Source organism: Heloderma suspectum, chromosome 5 (assembly GCF_057233095.1).
Source record: "Heloderma suspectum isolate Gila_16-S chromosome 5, 16-S_ref, whole genome shotgun sequence".
NCBI classification, from domain to species: Eukaryota; Metazoa; Chordata; class Lepidosauria; order Squamata; family Helodermatidae; genus Heloderma; species Heloderma suspectum.
In genome coordinates this window covers 204048752-204068060 of record NC_139462.1, presented here as the reverse complement: position 1 = coordinate 204068060, position 19309 = coordinate 204048752, and the positions used below count along the sequence as shown (strand labels likewise).

At 41.7% G+C, this 19309-nt stretch overlaps 1 protein-coding gene across 5 annotated transcripts in view; it reads left to right on the top strand.

Annotated features, from left to right (window-relative positions):
* The window catches only part of ABI1 (abl interactor 1), a 147083-nt gene that overhangs the window by 45764 nt on the left and 82010 nt on the right, over positions 1 to 19309 (top strand). For all 5 annotated transcript variants that reach the window (XM_084859100.1, XM_084859102.1, XM_084859101.1 and 2 more), the window contains exon 2: positions 2535 to 2702. In XM_084859100.1, coding sequence (XP_084715226.1) covers positions 2535 to 2702 — 168 coding nt within the window. The remainder of the gene's footprint in view (positions 1 to 2534; positions 2703 to 19309) is intronic.

Below are 19309 nucleotides of genomic sequence, written 5' to 3'. Positions count from 1 at the left end.
GCCATCACCTCGTTTGCCCCTTCATCACTGCCACCTTTCTGTGCCCTTTAGACCAAATGCTCATCCATCTGCTCTCATGGGCCCCTGTGGATCCTGCCCACTGAGTTTGGGAGCCAGAGATTCTGCGGACGCTCTTGCTAGCCATCTCGGAGGGTGTGACTGTCCAGAAGGCTCTGCTTTGAAGCTGCTGCTGCTTCTGCTGGTGTGACAAGAACTTCAGCACTGTAACAGCCAAAATAGAGTGAACGTATGAGAAGCGGGGTGGGGTGGGGGAAGTAAAGTTGGTATACCTGTGTGATCGGGATGTGTGTGTGGCCTCCAGCTGTCCATCCAGTGCCACATGTGGAAAGAAAAAGGAAAGGTTCCTCCTGTGCAAGCACTGGGTCATTACTGACCCCTAGAGGGACGCCGCTTACGCTGGCGTTTTCATGGCAGACTATAGCGGGGTGGTTTGCCTTTGCCTTCCCCAGTTGTGACTACCTTTCCCCCAGCAAGCTAGGTACTCATTTTATCGACCTTGGAAGGATGGAAGGCTGAGTCGACCTGAACCGGCTACCTGAGACCCGGCTTCCGCTGGGATCGAACTCAGGTCGTGGGGAGAGTTGCAATACTGCCGCCTACCACTCTGCGCCACACTGTCCTTGACCCAAATAAAGTTGTGTTAGAGGGTGGGCTTAATGGTGATCTGGCAAGCTCCTTGTTCAGAAGGGATTGTTACCCACTCCAAGCAAGTGGCAAGCTGAGTGATAGCTTGGGGCTTTTGTTTTGCCATTGTCATGACTGTCTGCATTGGCCTCCCTTCCTTGTCGCTTTTTAATTCTGCTGTTGTCAGAGCTGATGAACTGCCCTGGTGAAGTATGCAAGCTGTCAGCCAGAAAGTCCCTGATGAAAATCTTGCCTCTGCCATGAACTCGCTAAATTGCCTTAGGCAAGTCCCTATCTTTCTTATCATCCCTGTACTGCAAATGGGAAGGCTCTCATATTTTCATTTCTTCATACCTGCTTATACTGAATGCTGAGGTGTATGCTCTCACTCCAGCACTTTAGCAATAGGCTGTTTGTTGAATGTCTCAGACCCTGTATTCTTCCACTCCTGTTTGGATATATTGTTATTCTATTGAAGGAAGGAGGATAGAGGAAGGAAATGATATCAGCCAAGTGGTGGATAGCATGGTGGATGTAGGGGAAGATGTAGCTGTGTTGAACTCAATAGTGCTAACACTGTTTTTTTGGTGGGTCATTTGAACTGAGCTTTCTTTTACTGTCCCCAGCATGCCTAAGGAACATTATGTTCCTATGTTTAGAGCTTTCCATTTGAGGAAACCTATAACCTTGACAAATGGAATCCAGTATCACGAATAGCAGCATTACAAAATTTGAACCCCTTGCTTGCTGTTGAATGTTTTGGAGACTGAAGGTTTTCTGGTGGTGAATTTGTATCATAGAATCTTTGGGTTTGGGCAATAGTTGTATGGTCTCAATACAGGAAGCTGATTTCTACCCCAATAATTGTGGACTGGTTTCTTAATGTTTTGGAAACGGTTGAGACAGATGTACTGACTATGTTGAAGTAACGGCATATTTCTTATAACAAATTTAGAGACAGTATAAGAGGTCTGCTGGATCAGACCAAAGGCCTATCTAGTACAGAATCTTACAGTGGCCAGCCAGATGCTTCTGGGAAGCCCACAAACAGGACGTGAGTGTAATAGTCCTCTCCTGCTGCACATCCCCAGCAACTTTTTTGGAGGCATGCTGCCTCTGATCCTGGAGCTAGCACAAAGACATTGTGAGTAGTAGCCATTGATAGACATATTCTCCATGCATGTGTCTAATTCTGTTTTAAAGCCATCTAAGCTAGTGGCTGTTACCATTTATTTTGGCAGTAAATTCAATAAGTTAACTATGCACTGGGTACACCTTTTTATTTGTACTGGAATTCATAAATAACACTGGGAAGATGCTTGTTCTGTGGGTTGTGGTTGTGTGAAATAATAGCTGTATTGGTAATTCCATATTACATAGGTAATGGAAGTCTTTAAAACTTTTCTGCAGTAGTTTTAACAAATTCTAATATGCATTAGGTTTTCCTGCCTTCTCTTTGGGATTACCAGCCAATACAGGTATAATGCTGTGTTTTTTCTAAATAACTTGTAGAGAGAGGGCCACCTGACAATAGAGGGGTGGGGTGGAAAATGCATTTTCCTGTCTTTAGCATTACTCCAAGTTTGAGCAATGGACTCTACACTCTGAGAATATTGGTAGTTTTCATTCTGTTCCCTTCCCTTCCCAGGGTGAATGATATGGGAGATCTGTAGAAGTGTTCCTCCAGTGAATTATGAGAAGCTTTCAGTTGAGTTGACCATATGCAGCTAGCTGCTTATTCTTTCTTCACCCTGTGTGATGTAGTTTTCTGTGTGATGTAGATTATACAGCCAATAATGGGGTGGTCTTGGTGATCTAATGTTTTAAAATTCTCTTTCTCTCAACTTAGAAAAATAATAAATCTCTTTGTTTTATTCCCACTCCTTCAGGCTCCAGACAAAAGGAAAGCATTAGAAGAGACCAAAGCATATACCACCCAATCTTTAGCCAGCGTTGCTTATCAGATCAATGCATTGGCGAACAATGTGCTCCAACTACTGGATATCCAAGCATCCCAGCTCCGGAGAATGGAGTCCTCAATCAATCATATTTCCCAGGTAATCTTCCCCTAGAGAATCTTAAAATGTTAAAGATAGTTTTCTTGGGTAATCCAAAGATGTAAAAGACTTTGAGACCATTCATATGTAAGCCCAAGCCACAGTTTCACGTTATGTTCGTAAGCCTCAGACTTTCCAAAGCTCTCTTCTTGTGCACTCAGATTCCCTCCCTTTTGTAGCAAATCATAGTTTGCCATTACATCCAAGACCAGGAAGCTATGGCTTTCGCTTCCTCTCCAAACCAGAATTCCAGATCACAGTTTCACCGTGATTTGGAATTCTGCTTCAGTGGGCAAGCGAAAACAATAGTCTGCTGGTTTGTATGTAATAGTAAACTGTGGTATGCTGTGGGAGTGTGCAAGGGGAGGATAGGAGCACACAAGTCCAAGGGATGGCTTATATAATGTCAAATGCAAATATTGGTAATTCAGTGATTTGGCATAATGTCTGAACAAACATGGTGTGTGTGTGATTTAAACAACATTGGCAAAGGATTCCCCTTTAGTAAAGCAAGACCTGTTGAAAACTGTCTTGGATTTGCATTATTTTATGCATACGGTTAAAATGAATTCTGAAGTTTAAACTGATAGTGAGATAAATGAAATGTACTTTCCCATTTTCTGGGTTTGGTAGTGTAGCAACTTATTACTTGCTTAAAGTGAACTATTGTCTCTATGTAGAGACTTAGCTTGCTATTTGGCCGTTTGGACTGCCAGAAAATATTTAATTCTAGAGGAATTTTGATGTGGGTTTTTATTGTGCTGTCTGTGAAGTGAAAGTGCAACATTTCTTGAAGTCAGCTGGAGGAAGATGTCTGGTAGTGGCAAAAAAACTGGGTGAGAGGTGAGGCTCAGTTGCAGAGGTCATCAGTGGCAGAGGTGAATAAGACTGAAGTTCACGCACTGACTTGGAATGTCCAACCTCATCTTTGTAGGACTCATTTTCAGTTAAATGCCTCTATTAATTATTCTAATGTCACCTCTTTTTGGACTGTTTAGCTGGACAGGAGTGTAACCTCTTGCACACAGAAACAAAAGTGTAAATGGGAAAGAGATAAGGAATTTGTTTAAGAGCGTTACCAGTATAATAAAACCTGCTTTCAAATGGTCTCCTCATATAATGTACTTTATACTATTGTTTATGTAGTGAATTTGGCACCTGGAAAGGTCAGCCATGTCTTATCAGTGACATAAGCCAGTGTAGTGTAGTGGTTAAAGTGTTGGAACGGGACTCTAGAGATCTGGGTTCTAGTCCCCACTTGGCCATGAAGCTCACTAGGTGACTTTGGGCCAGTCGCTAGTTCTCAGCCTAATTTACATTACAGGGTTGTTGTGAGGATAAAATGGAGAGGAGGAGGATCATATAAGCTGCCTTAGGTTCCTTCCAAGAAGGAAAAAGGCAGGGTATAAATGTAATAATAATAATATGCCTCACTGACTTTTAATTTCAGATATGAACCTGTTCCTTTTTGTATGGTCGGCCATGCTCCCTTCTTTCTTCCAATTGCATCAACCTCTGGATGCAATGAGCATGAACTGCATGAACATCCAGGTTTCAAATAAGCTGAGAGAGAAATAACAGGCTGTCTTCAACTGTATGCATCCAAGGCTGCAAATAGAAATATTGTAATAATGTTCCCTTTGTTTTAACATAAATTAACTAGGTGTGTGCTTCAAATGTGGCTGAATCCCAAACAGAGTTGGACAGATTCGGGAGATGTCAGAACCAAGTGTAGCTCCTCTGGAGTTGACCAAATCCGAACGCTCCCAAGGATTCAGGTTTTGGAGAGACGCAGACACAGTGTGTCTCCAAAAATTGATACATTTCTTTCCAAGCTCTGTAAATAATGACAACACCAGGGGTGAGGGAGGAAGAGGAGAGGGTGTAGCTTTGTGACTTGCAGCTCTAGCATTTAATCATAATTAATAGTTTTGATCCGCTTGTAAGGGACTACAGTGCCTGCAAATGTCATCCAGATGTTATAGCCATATGTAGTTTTTCTATGTTAGTCAATTGGTGGCACAAAGATTCTGATTTCCAAATTGTGGTTCCGAGTAGGTTGCCTCTGAATCGGTCCAAGCCAAAATGGGCTGTTTTCTGAATCAGGATCCCAACTAAATCTTGTGGTCGATGCACACCCTTAATATTAACTAAATGACACTTTTAAAAGCAAGCTATTTAAACAAATACTTTTTAAAAATCTAAGATTGTTTTTAGAAAGTAAGATTTAAAATGTAAACAGTTCATTGCAACTAGTTAAGCATGGGCATAATTATGCAAATAAAACATCCATGTTGTGAAGGATCTTCTATTTCTTTTCCTGTCACTCCTGTAGGGGTGCAAGATATGGACAGTGAAAAAAGTAACCCTCCTGTCCATTAAGGATCAGAAGCACCCTTCATCCAGTGGCTGCACCAGTCATATTTTTAAATCAGTGCATCCAGCACATCTTTTTTAAAATGGTGGGATATCAGCAGGTTTGTGGATGTAAATGGCCAATTTGTGCTTAATCTTATAAGCCCATTTTATATTTTACTGGCTCATTATTAATACTAATTGTGCCATAGTCTGAAATCTCTCCTGGTACAAAAGGTGCAACTCCATGTTCTGTTTAGCTCTTGGCTTGAGCTGAACGCCCTTACTATTGAGAAAGCTATTGAGTCACCTGATACATGAACTGTTTGCTAAAAGATTGTGAACAATTTGTGCTTTGTAAAGCATTTTCAGAGCAAGACCATTTGAAGCTCTTTTGGTTGTTAGGCCTTTTGGAAATTAATCCCAGTTCTTTAAACCTCTTCAGACCTCTTTATAAAATTAGCTTGAGTAATGTGCATCTAGTTCTAGCAGTGTGCAGTTTTCAAAAAGTTAATAGGATGAAGTCCTTCATTACATTTGTTTATAAAATCAAAATTCTGTGCCAAGCTCTTTGCTTTGCAATGTGGGGGTTATGTGCGTTCTTTCTGTGTGTGTGTGTGTGTGTGTGTGTGTGTGATGGCTTTAGTGTTAGCCAGTGAATATATATAGATGGGAAAACAGGTTAAAGATACACATTTGATCATCACTTTGCCATCACTTCTTTGTAATATTGCTGCAGTGGAAATTGAAGTATGCAAACCTGGTGTATCCATTCGGAGACTCTTTTCTAAGCTCTTTTGGAAATCCTATCATTTATTTGGCAAAGGAAAAATGTCTTCAAATTCCCCCCATTGCCATGGTTAGTAACATCTCCCTTCCTAATGTGTGGCTTCTGGGGGACCATTGTGCTTCTCTCAGAACACTGATCACTCTTGGGAGCAATCCTCCGAGCACGGCTTACTTTGCAATCTGCTTATGTGAAGCTCCAATGCAAGGGTAATTGAGCTGCACCACTGTAAAAAGTTTCACAATTGTCTTCCAGTATTAAAATCCAATTAAATCCTACCAAGGTTACTCTTAATGTGTTTACTTATTCTATTTTTAATGTATTAACTTGTACAGCACTTAGGGTTTTAAAGACCTCTCGTGCAACTTGCAGAACCACACCAGTTCAGATTTTAATTTTGTCACAGTTCTCAGTGCTGAAGTATGTAAATGGGGTTATAGATTATACCCTTAGGGAGAAAAGAGATTCATGCAGAAGAACTTGAAATGTGTAAGAACTAATATGTGTCGGTTCTCTGTTAGCACTAGAATATAAAAGCAATCTTTGCAGTGCGATCATTTTCCTTGTCTTTTAACCAGGAAGAGGAGGAGCTGACAATGAAGATAAACCCCTCGATCCCCTCTGGACCTCTTTAGCTTCAAAACTCCATTGTTTAGCTCCTTCTCAGAAACCATGCTGGTTATGGACACCATTATTGATATTTCACCGCTGTTGAAATGTGTAGCCACACAGGAGTGCTGTGTGTGTGTTCCTCGGTGCTCTCTCACCTCATGAGAGGCCACAGTGACCCCCCACCCTGAAGCCTGGCCAATTCTGGCATGAAACAACACTTCCGCACATTACAGAGAATTCTGGAGGGTGTTCTTTGATAGATGCACTGGAGTCCTTCAGTGGACAAATCTGTGTGGAAAGGTTTCCCTGAAGAATGTACACCATAGCTTCAAGGATTTTGTTTGCTTGTATATAAGAGCCTTGTGCGGCGCAGAGTGGTAGGCGGCAGAAATGCAACTGAAACTCTCCCCACAACCTGAGTTCGATCCCAGTGGAAGCTGGTTTTCAGGTAGCCGGCTGAGGTTGACTCAGCCCTCCATCCTTCCGAGGTCGGTAAAATGAGCACCCAGCTTCCTGGGGGAAAGGTAGTTAGGACTGGGGAAGGCAATGGCAAACCACCCCGCTATACAGTTTGCCAGGAAAACGCTGAAGAAAAACGGCATCCCTCTAGGGGTCAGTAATGACTTGGTGCTTGCACAAGAGGAACCTCTCCTTTCCTTGCTTGTATATGCTGTGTTGTGTTAATCTGTAGACTTTCAGTTTCTTCCAGAGATTATCAAAAGTACAGTTGTGACTTAAAGGTTATATTTGTCTAAATTCATAACCTATCTCATCATGAAGGCTTGGAGCAGATGTGTTAAAGATAAGTTGTGTTTTTTACATACTACGCTGACTCGGGCCACTGAAAGCCAACATAAGTAGGAAGCCCTTTTGACACTTTTAGAAGATGTCTCAGTATCAGCAAGTATCCAGGAAGGAGTTCCAGAAATAGCACCAGTTATGGAGAATGTGATGTCTTGTCTGATGCAAATTATTTTTAAGCACCAGTTCAGGAAACAAAAGCAAGTATCTTGTACAGCACTTACTGTTTTGTGCTATTGGATCATTTGAAAGCACTTGCTTATGATATATTGTTTTGAAAATGAATTTGCTTTCAAATGCCTGTGGTTCAAGAAGCTAGAAGCTGTTATTTTATAACTGTGTAGCGATTTTCTGAGTGTTCCAACAGCTCTTTAGTTTTATTTTAGGAAAAGATTCCCCACCCTTAATTTATTGATAACTTTGAGGAAGTTATTAGAAAAGCTTTAATTACTGCTGAAATTACTTAAATGGAACTTTAATGACTAGTGCATGATTAATATAGCTTTAGAAAGTTGCACAATCAACAGGAAAAACTGGTACAAAAGGATTGGTTTTTCCGAAAAGCATTTAGGTAATCTCTGTCAGTTGTAGGGGTGTCTATCATTCCTCATGAAATCAAAAGCTGCTTTTGAACCATTAGTTCCTTTTGTATGTAATCCTGTATTATCAATCACCAAATGTTCTGAAATCACATCAATAATTGGCTTAATCCTGAAATATTCTTGGTGTACAGAATTTGCTCTCTGGTGAGTTCCAGTTTTCTCCTATTCCCCTTCCCCTCCCTCAATCTCTTCTGTAAACTTGAGGTCTAGAATCCATGTTTAAAATGGGGCTGTTTGCCTCGATGATCATAGTAGTTGAGACAACCTCTCTGTAGCACAGTGTAGGCAAACCCCGCTCTTATCTCGGGTCAGTGATCAGGGATAAAGGTATTTAGGGTGCAATCCTATGGGATAGTTGGCCGCCTCCAAATTTGGAGGCGGCTGACTATCCAATGCCGGGTGGGGGGAGTGCGGAGGGGATCTTATCCATGCTCCGGCCACCCTGCATTTGTGGATAGACAGCTGATCTTGGCTGTCTAACCAGGGTGCCTCAGAGTGGGGTGGGGGGAGGCCGAATGGCACATAGGAAGTGTCATACCGGTGCTCATGCGGTCCCCTCCCCACCTCCAGGAATGCCTCTTTTTCAGCCACTCCACACTGCTCTTTCAAGCATGGAGCTGGGGATGAAACGCGCCTCCTATGAGGCGGAGGGGAGGGGAGTCAGATTTCTGGGAACTGAAAAATGCTATGGCTGTCTATACATTGTCTAGCAGCCATAGGATTGCACACTTAAAGATTAAATACTCTGCTGGGAATTTAAATTTTAACTACCTTTAAATTTTAGCTGTACTTTGCATGCCTGAAAGCTGTTTCACTGTGGGGCTTACTCCTGAATAGACATGCATATAATTGAGCTGTGATTTGTACACTTGGTGGGAAAATGCCCAGATTGGTATGTCCAAATTAGTACATTTTCTTGGTGGGAAAATGGCTAGATTGGTACATCTGCCCTCACCCAATCTGACTTGGTACCTCCACCCCCTGTGCCCTTAGCCCACCAGCTGATGGAATGTGTCCCCCGAGACTCTCCCCAAATTGGAATTTGGCCCCCAGGCTGAAAAAGGTTCATCACCCCCATTTTAAATGAATAATACTTAGCATTTCTATAGTGCTTTAGAGTGTTCAAAGCACTTCACCTTATCATGCTGTAAGCTTGTAAAGCAGGCCAACATTATATAGATATTGCAGATGGGGCTAAGAGTTTGTGATTTGCAAGCAGCTACCTCGTAAGTTCATGGGCAAGATTCAAACTGTGGAAAACTAAGTTTGTATAGTTTCTGTTTATCCTGAAGAGTAAAGCTTAACTGGGCAAGAGCAGCTATGTGAAAGAGTGCTATGTGAAGACCACTTTAAGCATCGTATTAGTCATACATTTGACAAGATTACAGAACACATAGTATTGGAGTCTTCATACTGAAGGATAAGCAACTCTCACCCAGCTAGAAAATGGTGACTCTTCTAAATTAGAGTGCACTTACATGGATTCCTCCACTCCTCTAGCATTTCATGGGCTAGGAAGCTTCTGGTGTAATTATGTTTTCTCTGACCTCTGTGAATTACAGTCACAATGTTTATTTCTCCATCTTATGTCATTGGTAATGAGTGCAGATGGGGAAATGACCAAATTAAGTGTTTATTCTGCAGAAGTGAGCAAGATGTTAATGGCATTAAAATGCTGTATGTTCTGTGGTTCTTTTCTAAATTAGTTCTTCAAGGGTATGAACAATTCTCCCCATTCCCCCCACCCCCACCCCACGGTAAAAATAAAGCAACTGCTGCAATAAAGCTGCAGGAAAAAAGCCCCAATCTCTTCTGAGTCTAGATCTGTTTAAAAATATAGCATGTTTGGTATATTGGTACACTGCATTGTACTTCTGGATATATTCCTACCACTCTAGGGCTTATATTTGGTATGTGCTAGCTTGTAGGAAAATCCATCAATTTCCACTCGGGTGCTAGAGGACAGATACTCCTGGAGTAGAATTTGATTACTTCTGTCCTCCTGGGCAGAAACAGTTGGGTAGAGTGTTGCCTTTCAAAGGCAGAGTTTCCCATGTTCCTTTACTCAATGCAGGGGAAGCATGGGGAATACTTGCTTTTTCTCTCTTAGCATTGAGGACATTGATTCGGGTGGGACTCCTTAAGTGTTAGAATTACTGTGAATGCATATGCAGCATGAACCAGATTTTTTTTTTTTTTAAACTGGGTCCACTGTACATGCTTGACTTGGCTATATGGGTATGCATTTAGACAATGTTGTAACAAACAGCCTACTTTTCTGAATCTGTACAATGGCAATAAAATATGAACGTGAATGGAAGAATATAAATTAGTGAAGTGTCGATTCTATCAGTAAGGCAGCATATTAATCATTAAATAATTAAGTCCTTAACATATCTATGTAGAGCTGGGGTGCATTATTTGTGCTCTGCTGTCATATAAAAAAGGAGACCCAAGGGAACCAATTAATGGTACAAAAAGGCTTGAATATTGAACATGTTTGCTTGGATCCAAAGAATCCTATTGCCTGAGGAAGGTACTTCCATTTGTGCAGAGGGAATGTTGCTGATTTCCTGTATGCAGCTACTGAAAGTCATTGTGGAGAATCACCTAATGTTATGGAGCCAGTACAAGAGGCTATAACTTGAGCACGCTCCGGGAGAGAGCGCAGGACAGGAAGGCCTGGCGTGCTATGGTCCATGGGGTCACGAAGAGTCGGACACGACTGAACGACTGAACAACAACAACAAGAGGCTATAGATTGGGGGAGGGGATATAAGTGCCCCCCCCCCCCCCCGGTATTGCCCCACAGGATGGAAATGCCTTCTGCTGTTTGTGCCCTGGAATCTTTGGCTCCCAGTCACTGAGAGGATTTATTCATTACCAAAAGATATTGAATCCAACATAAAAAATCTCTGCAAGTAAAAAGTGGATTATAATTGTGGGTCCATTGTTTAAGCAGTATAGAAAATGTAGTAATTAAAAACTTTAGTAAAGACTCCATACTGCCCAGAGAGCTTTGGCTATTGGGCAGTATAGAAATGTAATAAATATATAATCAATTTTTAAAATGCCCCCCTCCCAGGGGGTAGGAAGAAGTTCAGGACTGGAAAAGGTTATGAAATTGTAGGAAAGTTAATTTTGCGTGTTGATGATTTAACACGGTCATGTTTTAAATGAACTAAGGAAGGCTGCAATCCTAAACACATGTTCTAGAGGGGTAGACAACCTGGTGCCCTCCAGATGTTTTGGACTACAGTTTTCATCATTCCTGACTATTGGCCATGCTGGCTGGGGCTGATGGGAGATGTAGTCCAAAACATTTGGAGGGCACCAGGTTGACTACCATTGTACTAGAGAGTAAGCCCCATGGAGCACAGTAGAGCTGACTTCTGAGTAAACATGTATTGGATTGTGGTGTAAGCTTCTCAGATTCTATGCATAGGTTAGTAACTGAACTTCAAATTGGTTATCTTGGATTTCTGCCATCCTTCATGCATTACACAGTGTCATATCTTTAAAAAAGATAGGTTGATGATAAATGAAACAGTACCTTGACGCACAGTTAATTATGGAATCATTTGTTATTAAATGTGCAGAAAAAGGGGATTGCCACACCTAGAATAGCTCTGAGAACAAACCATGTGTCTCAATAGGCTAAACTAATAAAAAATGCACATGAACAGGGCACCAGTACTGTGTGGAGCTGTTCAAGAGCCAAGTCATGCTAGTAAAAAAAGGTAAAGGTGTCCCCAACCAGTCGTGTCCGACTCTAGGGTGCGGTGCTCATCCCCGTTTCTAAGCCGAAGAGCCAGCGCTGTCCGAAGACCCTTCCATGGTCATTTGGCCGGCATGACTGAACACCGAGGTGCACGGAACGCTGTTACCTTTCCTGCCGAGGCGGTACCTATTTATCTACTTGCAATTTCTTGCTTTTGAACTGCTAGGTTGGCAGAAGCTGGGACTGAAGACGGGAGCTCACTCCGTCACGCAGCACTCGGGTCTCGAACTGCTGACCTGCCGACCTTCCAGTCTGCAGTTCAGCGTCTTAACCACTAAGCCACCGCAGCCCTAAGTCATGCTAGTAGGGATGGACTAATCCCACCTTGCCAACCTGGTGACCTCCAGGTGTCTTGGACTACAACTCCCATCATCTCTTACCATTGACCATACTGGAAGTGACTGAGGGTCCAAACTCTCAGGTTGGGGAAGGGTGTCAGATCTATTTTTCTGCATCTCATTTTCACCTGTATTCATTCATATGTTTATTAGATCCTGTTCTTTAACACACTGTGACCTTAAAAAAATCCTCAGGGAAATTCCCATTTTAATTAATGCATTTTTAAATTATGCATTTTCTATTTTACTTCAAAATATGCATATTAGACACATGGTGATACTGTTTTAAATCTGAAAACTGCATTGGAACACCTAGGAAGTGCAAAAGCCAGTGTATGACATAAGTTCAGATCCACACATTAGTCCAGGTGGTGCAGATCAGGTCCGTTCACATTTGAATACACAGATCGAATTCCTCCATCATTCCTAGGTGCTAGTGAATGTAGTAGCTAGAAAGCAAAGGCAACTAGTGTCAAGTTGGGGAAAAAGCAATATAGTAGTGTACTATAAGGACAGGCTTAGTTCCAGATAGAAAGTGGCACAAGAGTGTAAGCAGGGCCGGCGTCAAGGGTAGGTATGGTTGGGCACGTGCTGAAGGCTCACTTCCTAGTAGGGACTCACTGACAAGAGCTTCCGGAGTTGCTCCTCCTCTTCACTATTGCAACCTGCTTGTTCACCTGCCTCTCTCTCTGGTACTGACAACTGTGGTGATGAGAAGGAGAAGCAGTAGATACCACTGCATACGCTCTCACTGGCTCTCAGATGATCAAGCAAGCAAATGGTAGCCGTGATGCCAAAGAGGATGCAGGGCAATGGCAGCTGGCAACAGTGTCGATGAGAAAGTAGACACACTGAAGACGAGGGGCCTTTGCAGTTGTCTTGCCCAAGAGCCCTCAAAAACCTGGAGCTGGCACTGAATATAAGCTCCCAGCATCCCTGACCATTGGTCATGCTGGGAGTTGAGGTCCACCAATATCTGTTCCCCACCCCAATGTAAGCGATTGCAAACATTACATTAGGGTCCCTTTGTGATTTTAGTAAACTGCAGAACTGGCCTGTTTGACATCTAGTTTTTAAAGAAGAGGATAGAAGGACTTGGGGTGGATAAAGTTGTGTTTGAGGAAGAGCTGTGGGGTACTGGTAGGGAGGATTAATATTTTATATCTGCTAAGATGTATTTTGTCCATATCCTTCCATAAGAAAATAAAAGAAAAACATTGAAATACTGTTTTCATCTGGGTTTGTTGTCATAATGCATAGTGCTTTTGGGGATAGGAACTCTCTAAATTTTTTAAATGTACTGAAACTAAAATAAAGACAGAAATGTGGAGATCAGTAACACAGCTGATGAGATGTGAATGGATCAACAAAAATCTAAAACATGGTACTATTTCAGCCACATCCAGAATATGCAGAAGAGTAGTATCTATGCACCACTGAGTAATAGTACTGTTCTGCACATACTTGGTTGTATGATTGGGAATACCATCTTCCACTTCAGTTGCTGTACATAGGCAAATCTGAGAGAATTCACAGGAGGATAGGTGGAAAAGATAAAAGCCTTATCCAGTGTTTCACATGATGAAAAGGTTAAAGGAACTAGGTATGCTTTTAGTGTTGGAAAAATAGGCAGGGATTTAATGGCAGCCCTAAAATAAACTGGTGGTGATGGATTGTGCATTCTTGCTGCTTTGACTGGTAGGACAAGAAGCAATAGGCTTAAATTACAGGATAGTACACTGGGGCTTCCTAAGGGCTTAACTAATCATTGTATGCAAATAAGTGTAACACACTCAGCTTGGGTTTCTCGGGGGGGGGGCAAAGTCAGTTTGTGAGGGAGCAATTTGGAACAGAAAAGTCGGTGGAGAAAGTTATGCATTCCCACCCATCACCGCATTCTCCCACTATTCTTCTGTCCCTCAAGCATTCCAAGTACATGTTTGCGAGAGTAAATAGGCATGTTTGAACCTCTGTGGAGGGGAAGTGTGTGTGTGTGTGTGTGTGTGCGGTCTGGTTGGATTCAGAGTGGAGATGTGTCAGGCAAGAAAATGGTTAAGCTTCCCCATTGGTGTGGCTTCTCAGATCCAAATCATCTCCTCTTAAAATGCTGTTGTGTTAAAGAAACTTCACACATTTGTATTTAAAATACTTCTATACCATTTCCCCATACAACTCAAACTAGCTTACAGCTAGTAGGACCTCCATTATTGATATAGGTTTAATCTACTTGAGTGCAGGTATATATACTTGGAGATGCCATCAAAAGCATCTTCTATAGAGCGGGGTTTTTTTGCCACACTAGCGCAACATTTAAAAGCTCCCGCTGTGCACTTAGTCTGCAGCAACGCTGTGGAGAGTCTTCCACTACCCTGGCATAACATTTAAGGGCTCTTGCTGTGTCTGTAGCACAGTTTGAGCATCCTTGACCTTACTCCATGTTCTTACTCTGTGTGTGTGTGTGTGGGGGGGGGCAGGGGGAGCTGTGTCAATTCAAGATGTGCCAAGGACTATCAGCATGTAACAGCTTTTAAATATGCATATTTGTGTGCGACTTGCCAAGAGGCTGTTTTACAGCTTCCCTCTGGTGAGCATGATGTGTAAGCAGTTTAAAGGTAACGGGAGGTGTAGATGACTGTAAGTTCTTCCCAAATCTGTCAGCAACAGTCTTCACTTAGCTATGCCTATTCATGCCCCCATGTATATAATGGAATGTGGGATGTATTCTACGCCAAGGTCTATGCACATGAAAACCTGACTTGCACAAACATCACTTTCTTTTATGAGTAAGAAACAATCATGGGCCTCCACATGGAGCATTGTGTGTGTTTATGTATACCTCTACCACATGAGAATTGTTGCTGCTCACACAAGTATCTGAAGGGCTTATGGCTAATTTCCAGAAATGTCTACTTTTCATGATGTTCAAGTGTTTATTATCCTTATACCAAAAGCATGCTGCAAACAGAAAAACAAGTATTCAGTGCAGGTAAGCACTTTATTTTTATTTTTTGTTATTTGCTAAATAAGTCATGACAATGTTGTAGGAAGAGCTGATTTCAAGGAGGCAAACAATGGAGTTTAATCTTGGGACTTTCCCTTCAATCTAATGATATGGACCATTATTTATGTGTCCTATAAATATTACATGGTGCACCTCTGGCAAAGCATCTCAGTCTGAAAACCTACCTGAAGCATTAGAGCCAGGTCTTTGCAATCACTCATTTTGGTAGTGAGAGGGATGCTCTGTCTAGAATTAACTACCCCGATGGTCAGGAGATCTTACTTGATTGAGAGTAATGTTCTGCCTAGATTGTGCAAGTCCTAAGAGTTTCTCTTTATTCTAATATAACTTTGGAAGATAACTGGAAAAGAAGAGAATAAACAAATGGCTTATTTTTATAATTTTGAATAGGTTGTATTGCCTATCTTGCATTCATTGACTTTAGTATTCATACCTTTTGAAAACTGGCTTGATGCCCCCTTATTTTGCATTGCAATAATTTTTTCTTTTGTAAGATTTACATCCACTTTTGTCTGATGCTGCAGCGTAAAGGAGCAAGGTGGGAAATTGTACTATATTATGATTCTTTTCTGCCAAGGAAGCATATAATATGTCTTTATGATCCTTCCGGAAGTGATAAAATAGACTATACACATACACACCTTATGAAAATAGTTTTATTTCAGAAAATGAGTAAAGTAGTTGTAAGCAATTTGAGAACCATCTAAAGGATATTTTCCTTTGCTTCTCTCTAAGCCAGTGGTGCAGAAACTCCAGTCCACAGGGTACCCCAACTCAGCCGGCATTGCCTCTTGGAGCTCTTCCAGGGGTAGTGGCTCTAAGCTCCACCCTCTTGGAGGGCATTCCCACTGGCACGTCTGATTTGAGATTGGAGATCCCCACACTCATGCACAAAACAAGATTCCCCTGCTGGTACACAGAAAGAAAAAAAGGCAGTGATTTCAGGGGGCGGGGCCACTCCCTCCATGTCATCTGGCCTGTGACGTATGGGGCAGTCTGGCCCCTCACCCCAAAACAGTTCTGCGTCCCTGTTTTAAGCCAACCATACATCTAGCAGATCATTAGGGCTCCTGATGGGCACAACCTCATCCATTTTGCTATTGCTATTGCTAGGTAGCCTTATCAAAGAAGAAGGCATCCCTGAAACAAGATGGAATGAAGATATTGAAGGTGGCATTAGGCAGTAATAGTTCTCTACACTTGAACACATGTGTAGGCTAGATGCACCTATTGTAGGAAGACTGCATAAGAGTGTTTTGTCCTCCACCCCGCTGTGTTAAGCACTTGGTCCGTTATATGCATGTTGCGGGGAAGAGGGAAAAGCAGAAACTCATGCAGTTTGTCTATGAGATGAACTATATTTTCCTACATGCAAATAGGGAAACTGTAATATTTTTAAAGCTGCTTGAAGTGTCTTTTGTTTGATGCATTTAGAACCAATGGAAATGTTCAGGAAAAGTATGTGGTACAGTCCTCTTAGAATTGAACCACTTCAGAATGTGTGTGTGTTCGTATTTGAACATTCCCTTATGGTGTGTTGCAGTCCTGCAAGTTAAAAGCTAACACTTTAAAGAAAAGGGTTCCGTCTTGACTTTCTCCCTGACAGATAGTTCATACATGCTGAGATTGTTCATAGTATCACCCTCCTTGAGTGTTCCACTTTGGAATGTAAGTGGAGGGTTCCCATCTTTGAATGCATCCTCATACAAAAAATAAAACTCACTTTTCATGGAAAGCTGTTCTGTTAGCGGGGGAAATTCTATCTCTGCCTTCTTCCTGACATGCTAACTTTTCCTGCATGGGGAGTATTCAAGCATTATCCTCAGCACCCTGCCACAACTGGCTACTTTAAACAGCCAGGCCAACTTAACAGATCATCTGCAGATTGCTGTATCTTAATGTTACCATATTTCATGGATGCGAGCATTTAGAATTATTTACTGGATGACATACACCTTTAGTTATAGGTATTAGTAGGGCAAAGAGGGATAATAAATGCTTCGGACACTTGAAACAGGTTATATCACTTCATTGCGTACATGTGTTACAGTGTTTGGAAAGACTAACCTAAGTTTTGTATGCATTCTGAACAACGCCATATCAAAAGCAAAAGGTGTACTAACTATACTAGGATTCCCTGCACTACTTTTGAACCATAAATAATTGTTTTATACAGCTGGTGCAATTGATAAAAATAGATTGGCTTTATCTAGCACAGCACTGGGGAAAATGTTGCTCTCTAGATGTTGCTGGCCTCAGTTCCTTTCAGCCCCAGCCCACATGGCCAGTGGTGAGGGATGATGGGAGTTGTAGTCCAGCAACATCTGGAGGGTTACACATTCCCCATCCCTGCTGTAGAAAATCAGTTGCCATGGCATTCAAAACCTAAATGGAAAGATATTATTTCTAAATCTTGTTTTAAAAAACTTTCCTTGTCCCATGACGGTAAGGGACAAGGGACATACATGCTTTAGTTTACCCAGTTTGTAGAAATACTTGTTCCAAGCCATTTTAAAAATGGCTATGGCTATGCGGTTGCCAGGCCACTCTGAGCTTGGAGCAGTTCCAGCAAAGGCAGGTCTTCATAGCAGGAAGCAGGAGAAAGAAAGATGGAAGTGGAATCAAAGAAGGCAGCTCCTAGTCCCAACCCCTTTCTGTAAACCTATTCCATCAGGTGTGGGCAAAATGGTATCCTCTTCCTCCCCATCATATACTGCAATGTGAGCCAATCAATATTTTGCAAGAAGACAAGAGGGAGGGCTTATGGAAAGCAAATCCAGGAATTGTGCACTAGTAACAGATTTCCATTCCCCATCCAAATCTTATTTTAAGCACACAACTTAATGACTGAACAACAACAGCACCTGATAAGGAAGGAGAATTTCTCCTTTTCTAGGTGTGCCGATGAGGAATTTGGAAGTTCCCTGAAGTCATTCATGACTCTTAACAGGGTAAGGCAGCGTATACAGTGATCCTCAGTCAATACAAAAATACATATTGCCTTCTTTTTAAAACCTAAGTTAGGTTGCATGAGGCATTGCTAAAAGTTTGTCAGCGTTTGCTGTATTGTAACTGAGTTGTGGCTGTGAATTAGTTCTTTGACTTTGTATTTGAGAATGTTTTCAATGGTTTAGTACCACTAGTCCAGCCTTTGCCAAAGTTCTCCAGATTTTTGGGACCACAACTCCCATCTGCCCCAGCCAGCACAACCAGTGGTCGAATTGACTGGGGTTGTACTTCAAAACATTTGGAGAGCACCCTGTTGGGGAAGACTGCACTAGTCTGGAAAAAGATGGCTTATGCTTCTAATTCTATTGTGTGGAAGTTGAAACGTTCTATTCATCAGACACCAAAATGTGAGTAATCTTAGATGTATATAATCATTCTTCATGTCCTCCATGTATGTTCTAGAAAGAGAAGCTTAAAACTTCATGTAGCTATTATAACAGAGGTAGAGATGTAAAATTTCCATAAATTTTGAGGCCATGGGGGGGGGCAGTTTTTTCCGGAGGTGGTGGTGGAAAAAACCCGAAATTTGGGGGGAAATGGAAAAATAAGCAATCCTTTTTTTTAGCACTCTTTACAGATCTAAAGTCATTTTGTTGCTTTTAAGACATCCTTCCCCAGCCTGGTGCCCTCCAGATATTTTGGACTTCAGCTCCCGTCAGCCCCAGGCAGCATGCCCAATTGTCCGGAATGCTGGCCATTGTAGTCTAAAGCATGTGGAGCCCACCAGGTTTGGGAGGGCTGCTTTAGGAACACAAAGTAGCCTTTCTGTTCCTAAAGTTATTTTATGTATAACTTGGTTTGCTCATAAAATTATCATTATACTTTAAAACTTTTTAAAAAGTAAACTCAGTTAATAAATTTGTAATTATTGTCTAAATAAACTATACTTTTACATTTAATGTATCAAATGATAATTTTATGAGCAAACCAAGATAGACATAACATTTTCAGTTCCTATTCAATGTCTGATCAGAGGGAACATCAGTAAGTGGTCCCTGAAACATCTGAATCATCCTAGAAGCCAGAAGCCACATCTCTAGATGGAGGTGGAAATATTTGAGAGTTATTGCCTCTCTCCTTCCCTTGGCACTGCATACGTCACTGGTAAATTGGATTACCATGTGGGTTGTTACTCAAGCTTTAACACTAGAGATAAACCCACTATAAAACACACACACAAATCAGCAGTTGCCACCAGTTGTTGCTCTTTTATTTCCAGTTGTCAATCTCAAATTCCTGCTCCTCTGAAGAAAAAAAAATTATCTGGGTTAGGTATCGGTGCCACAATTAAGAGTGTTCA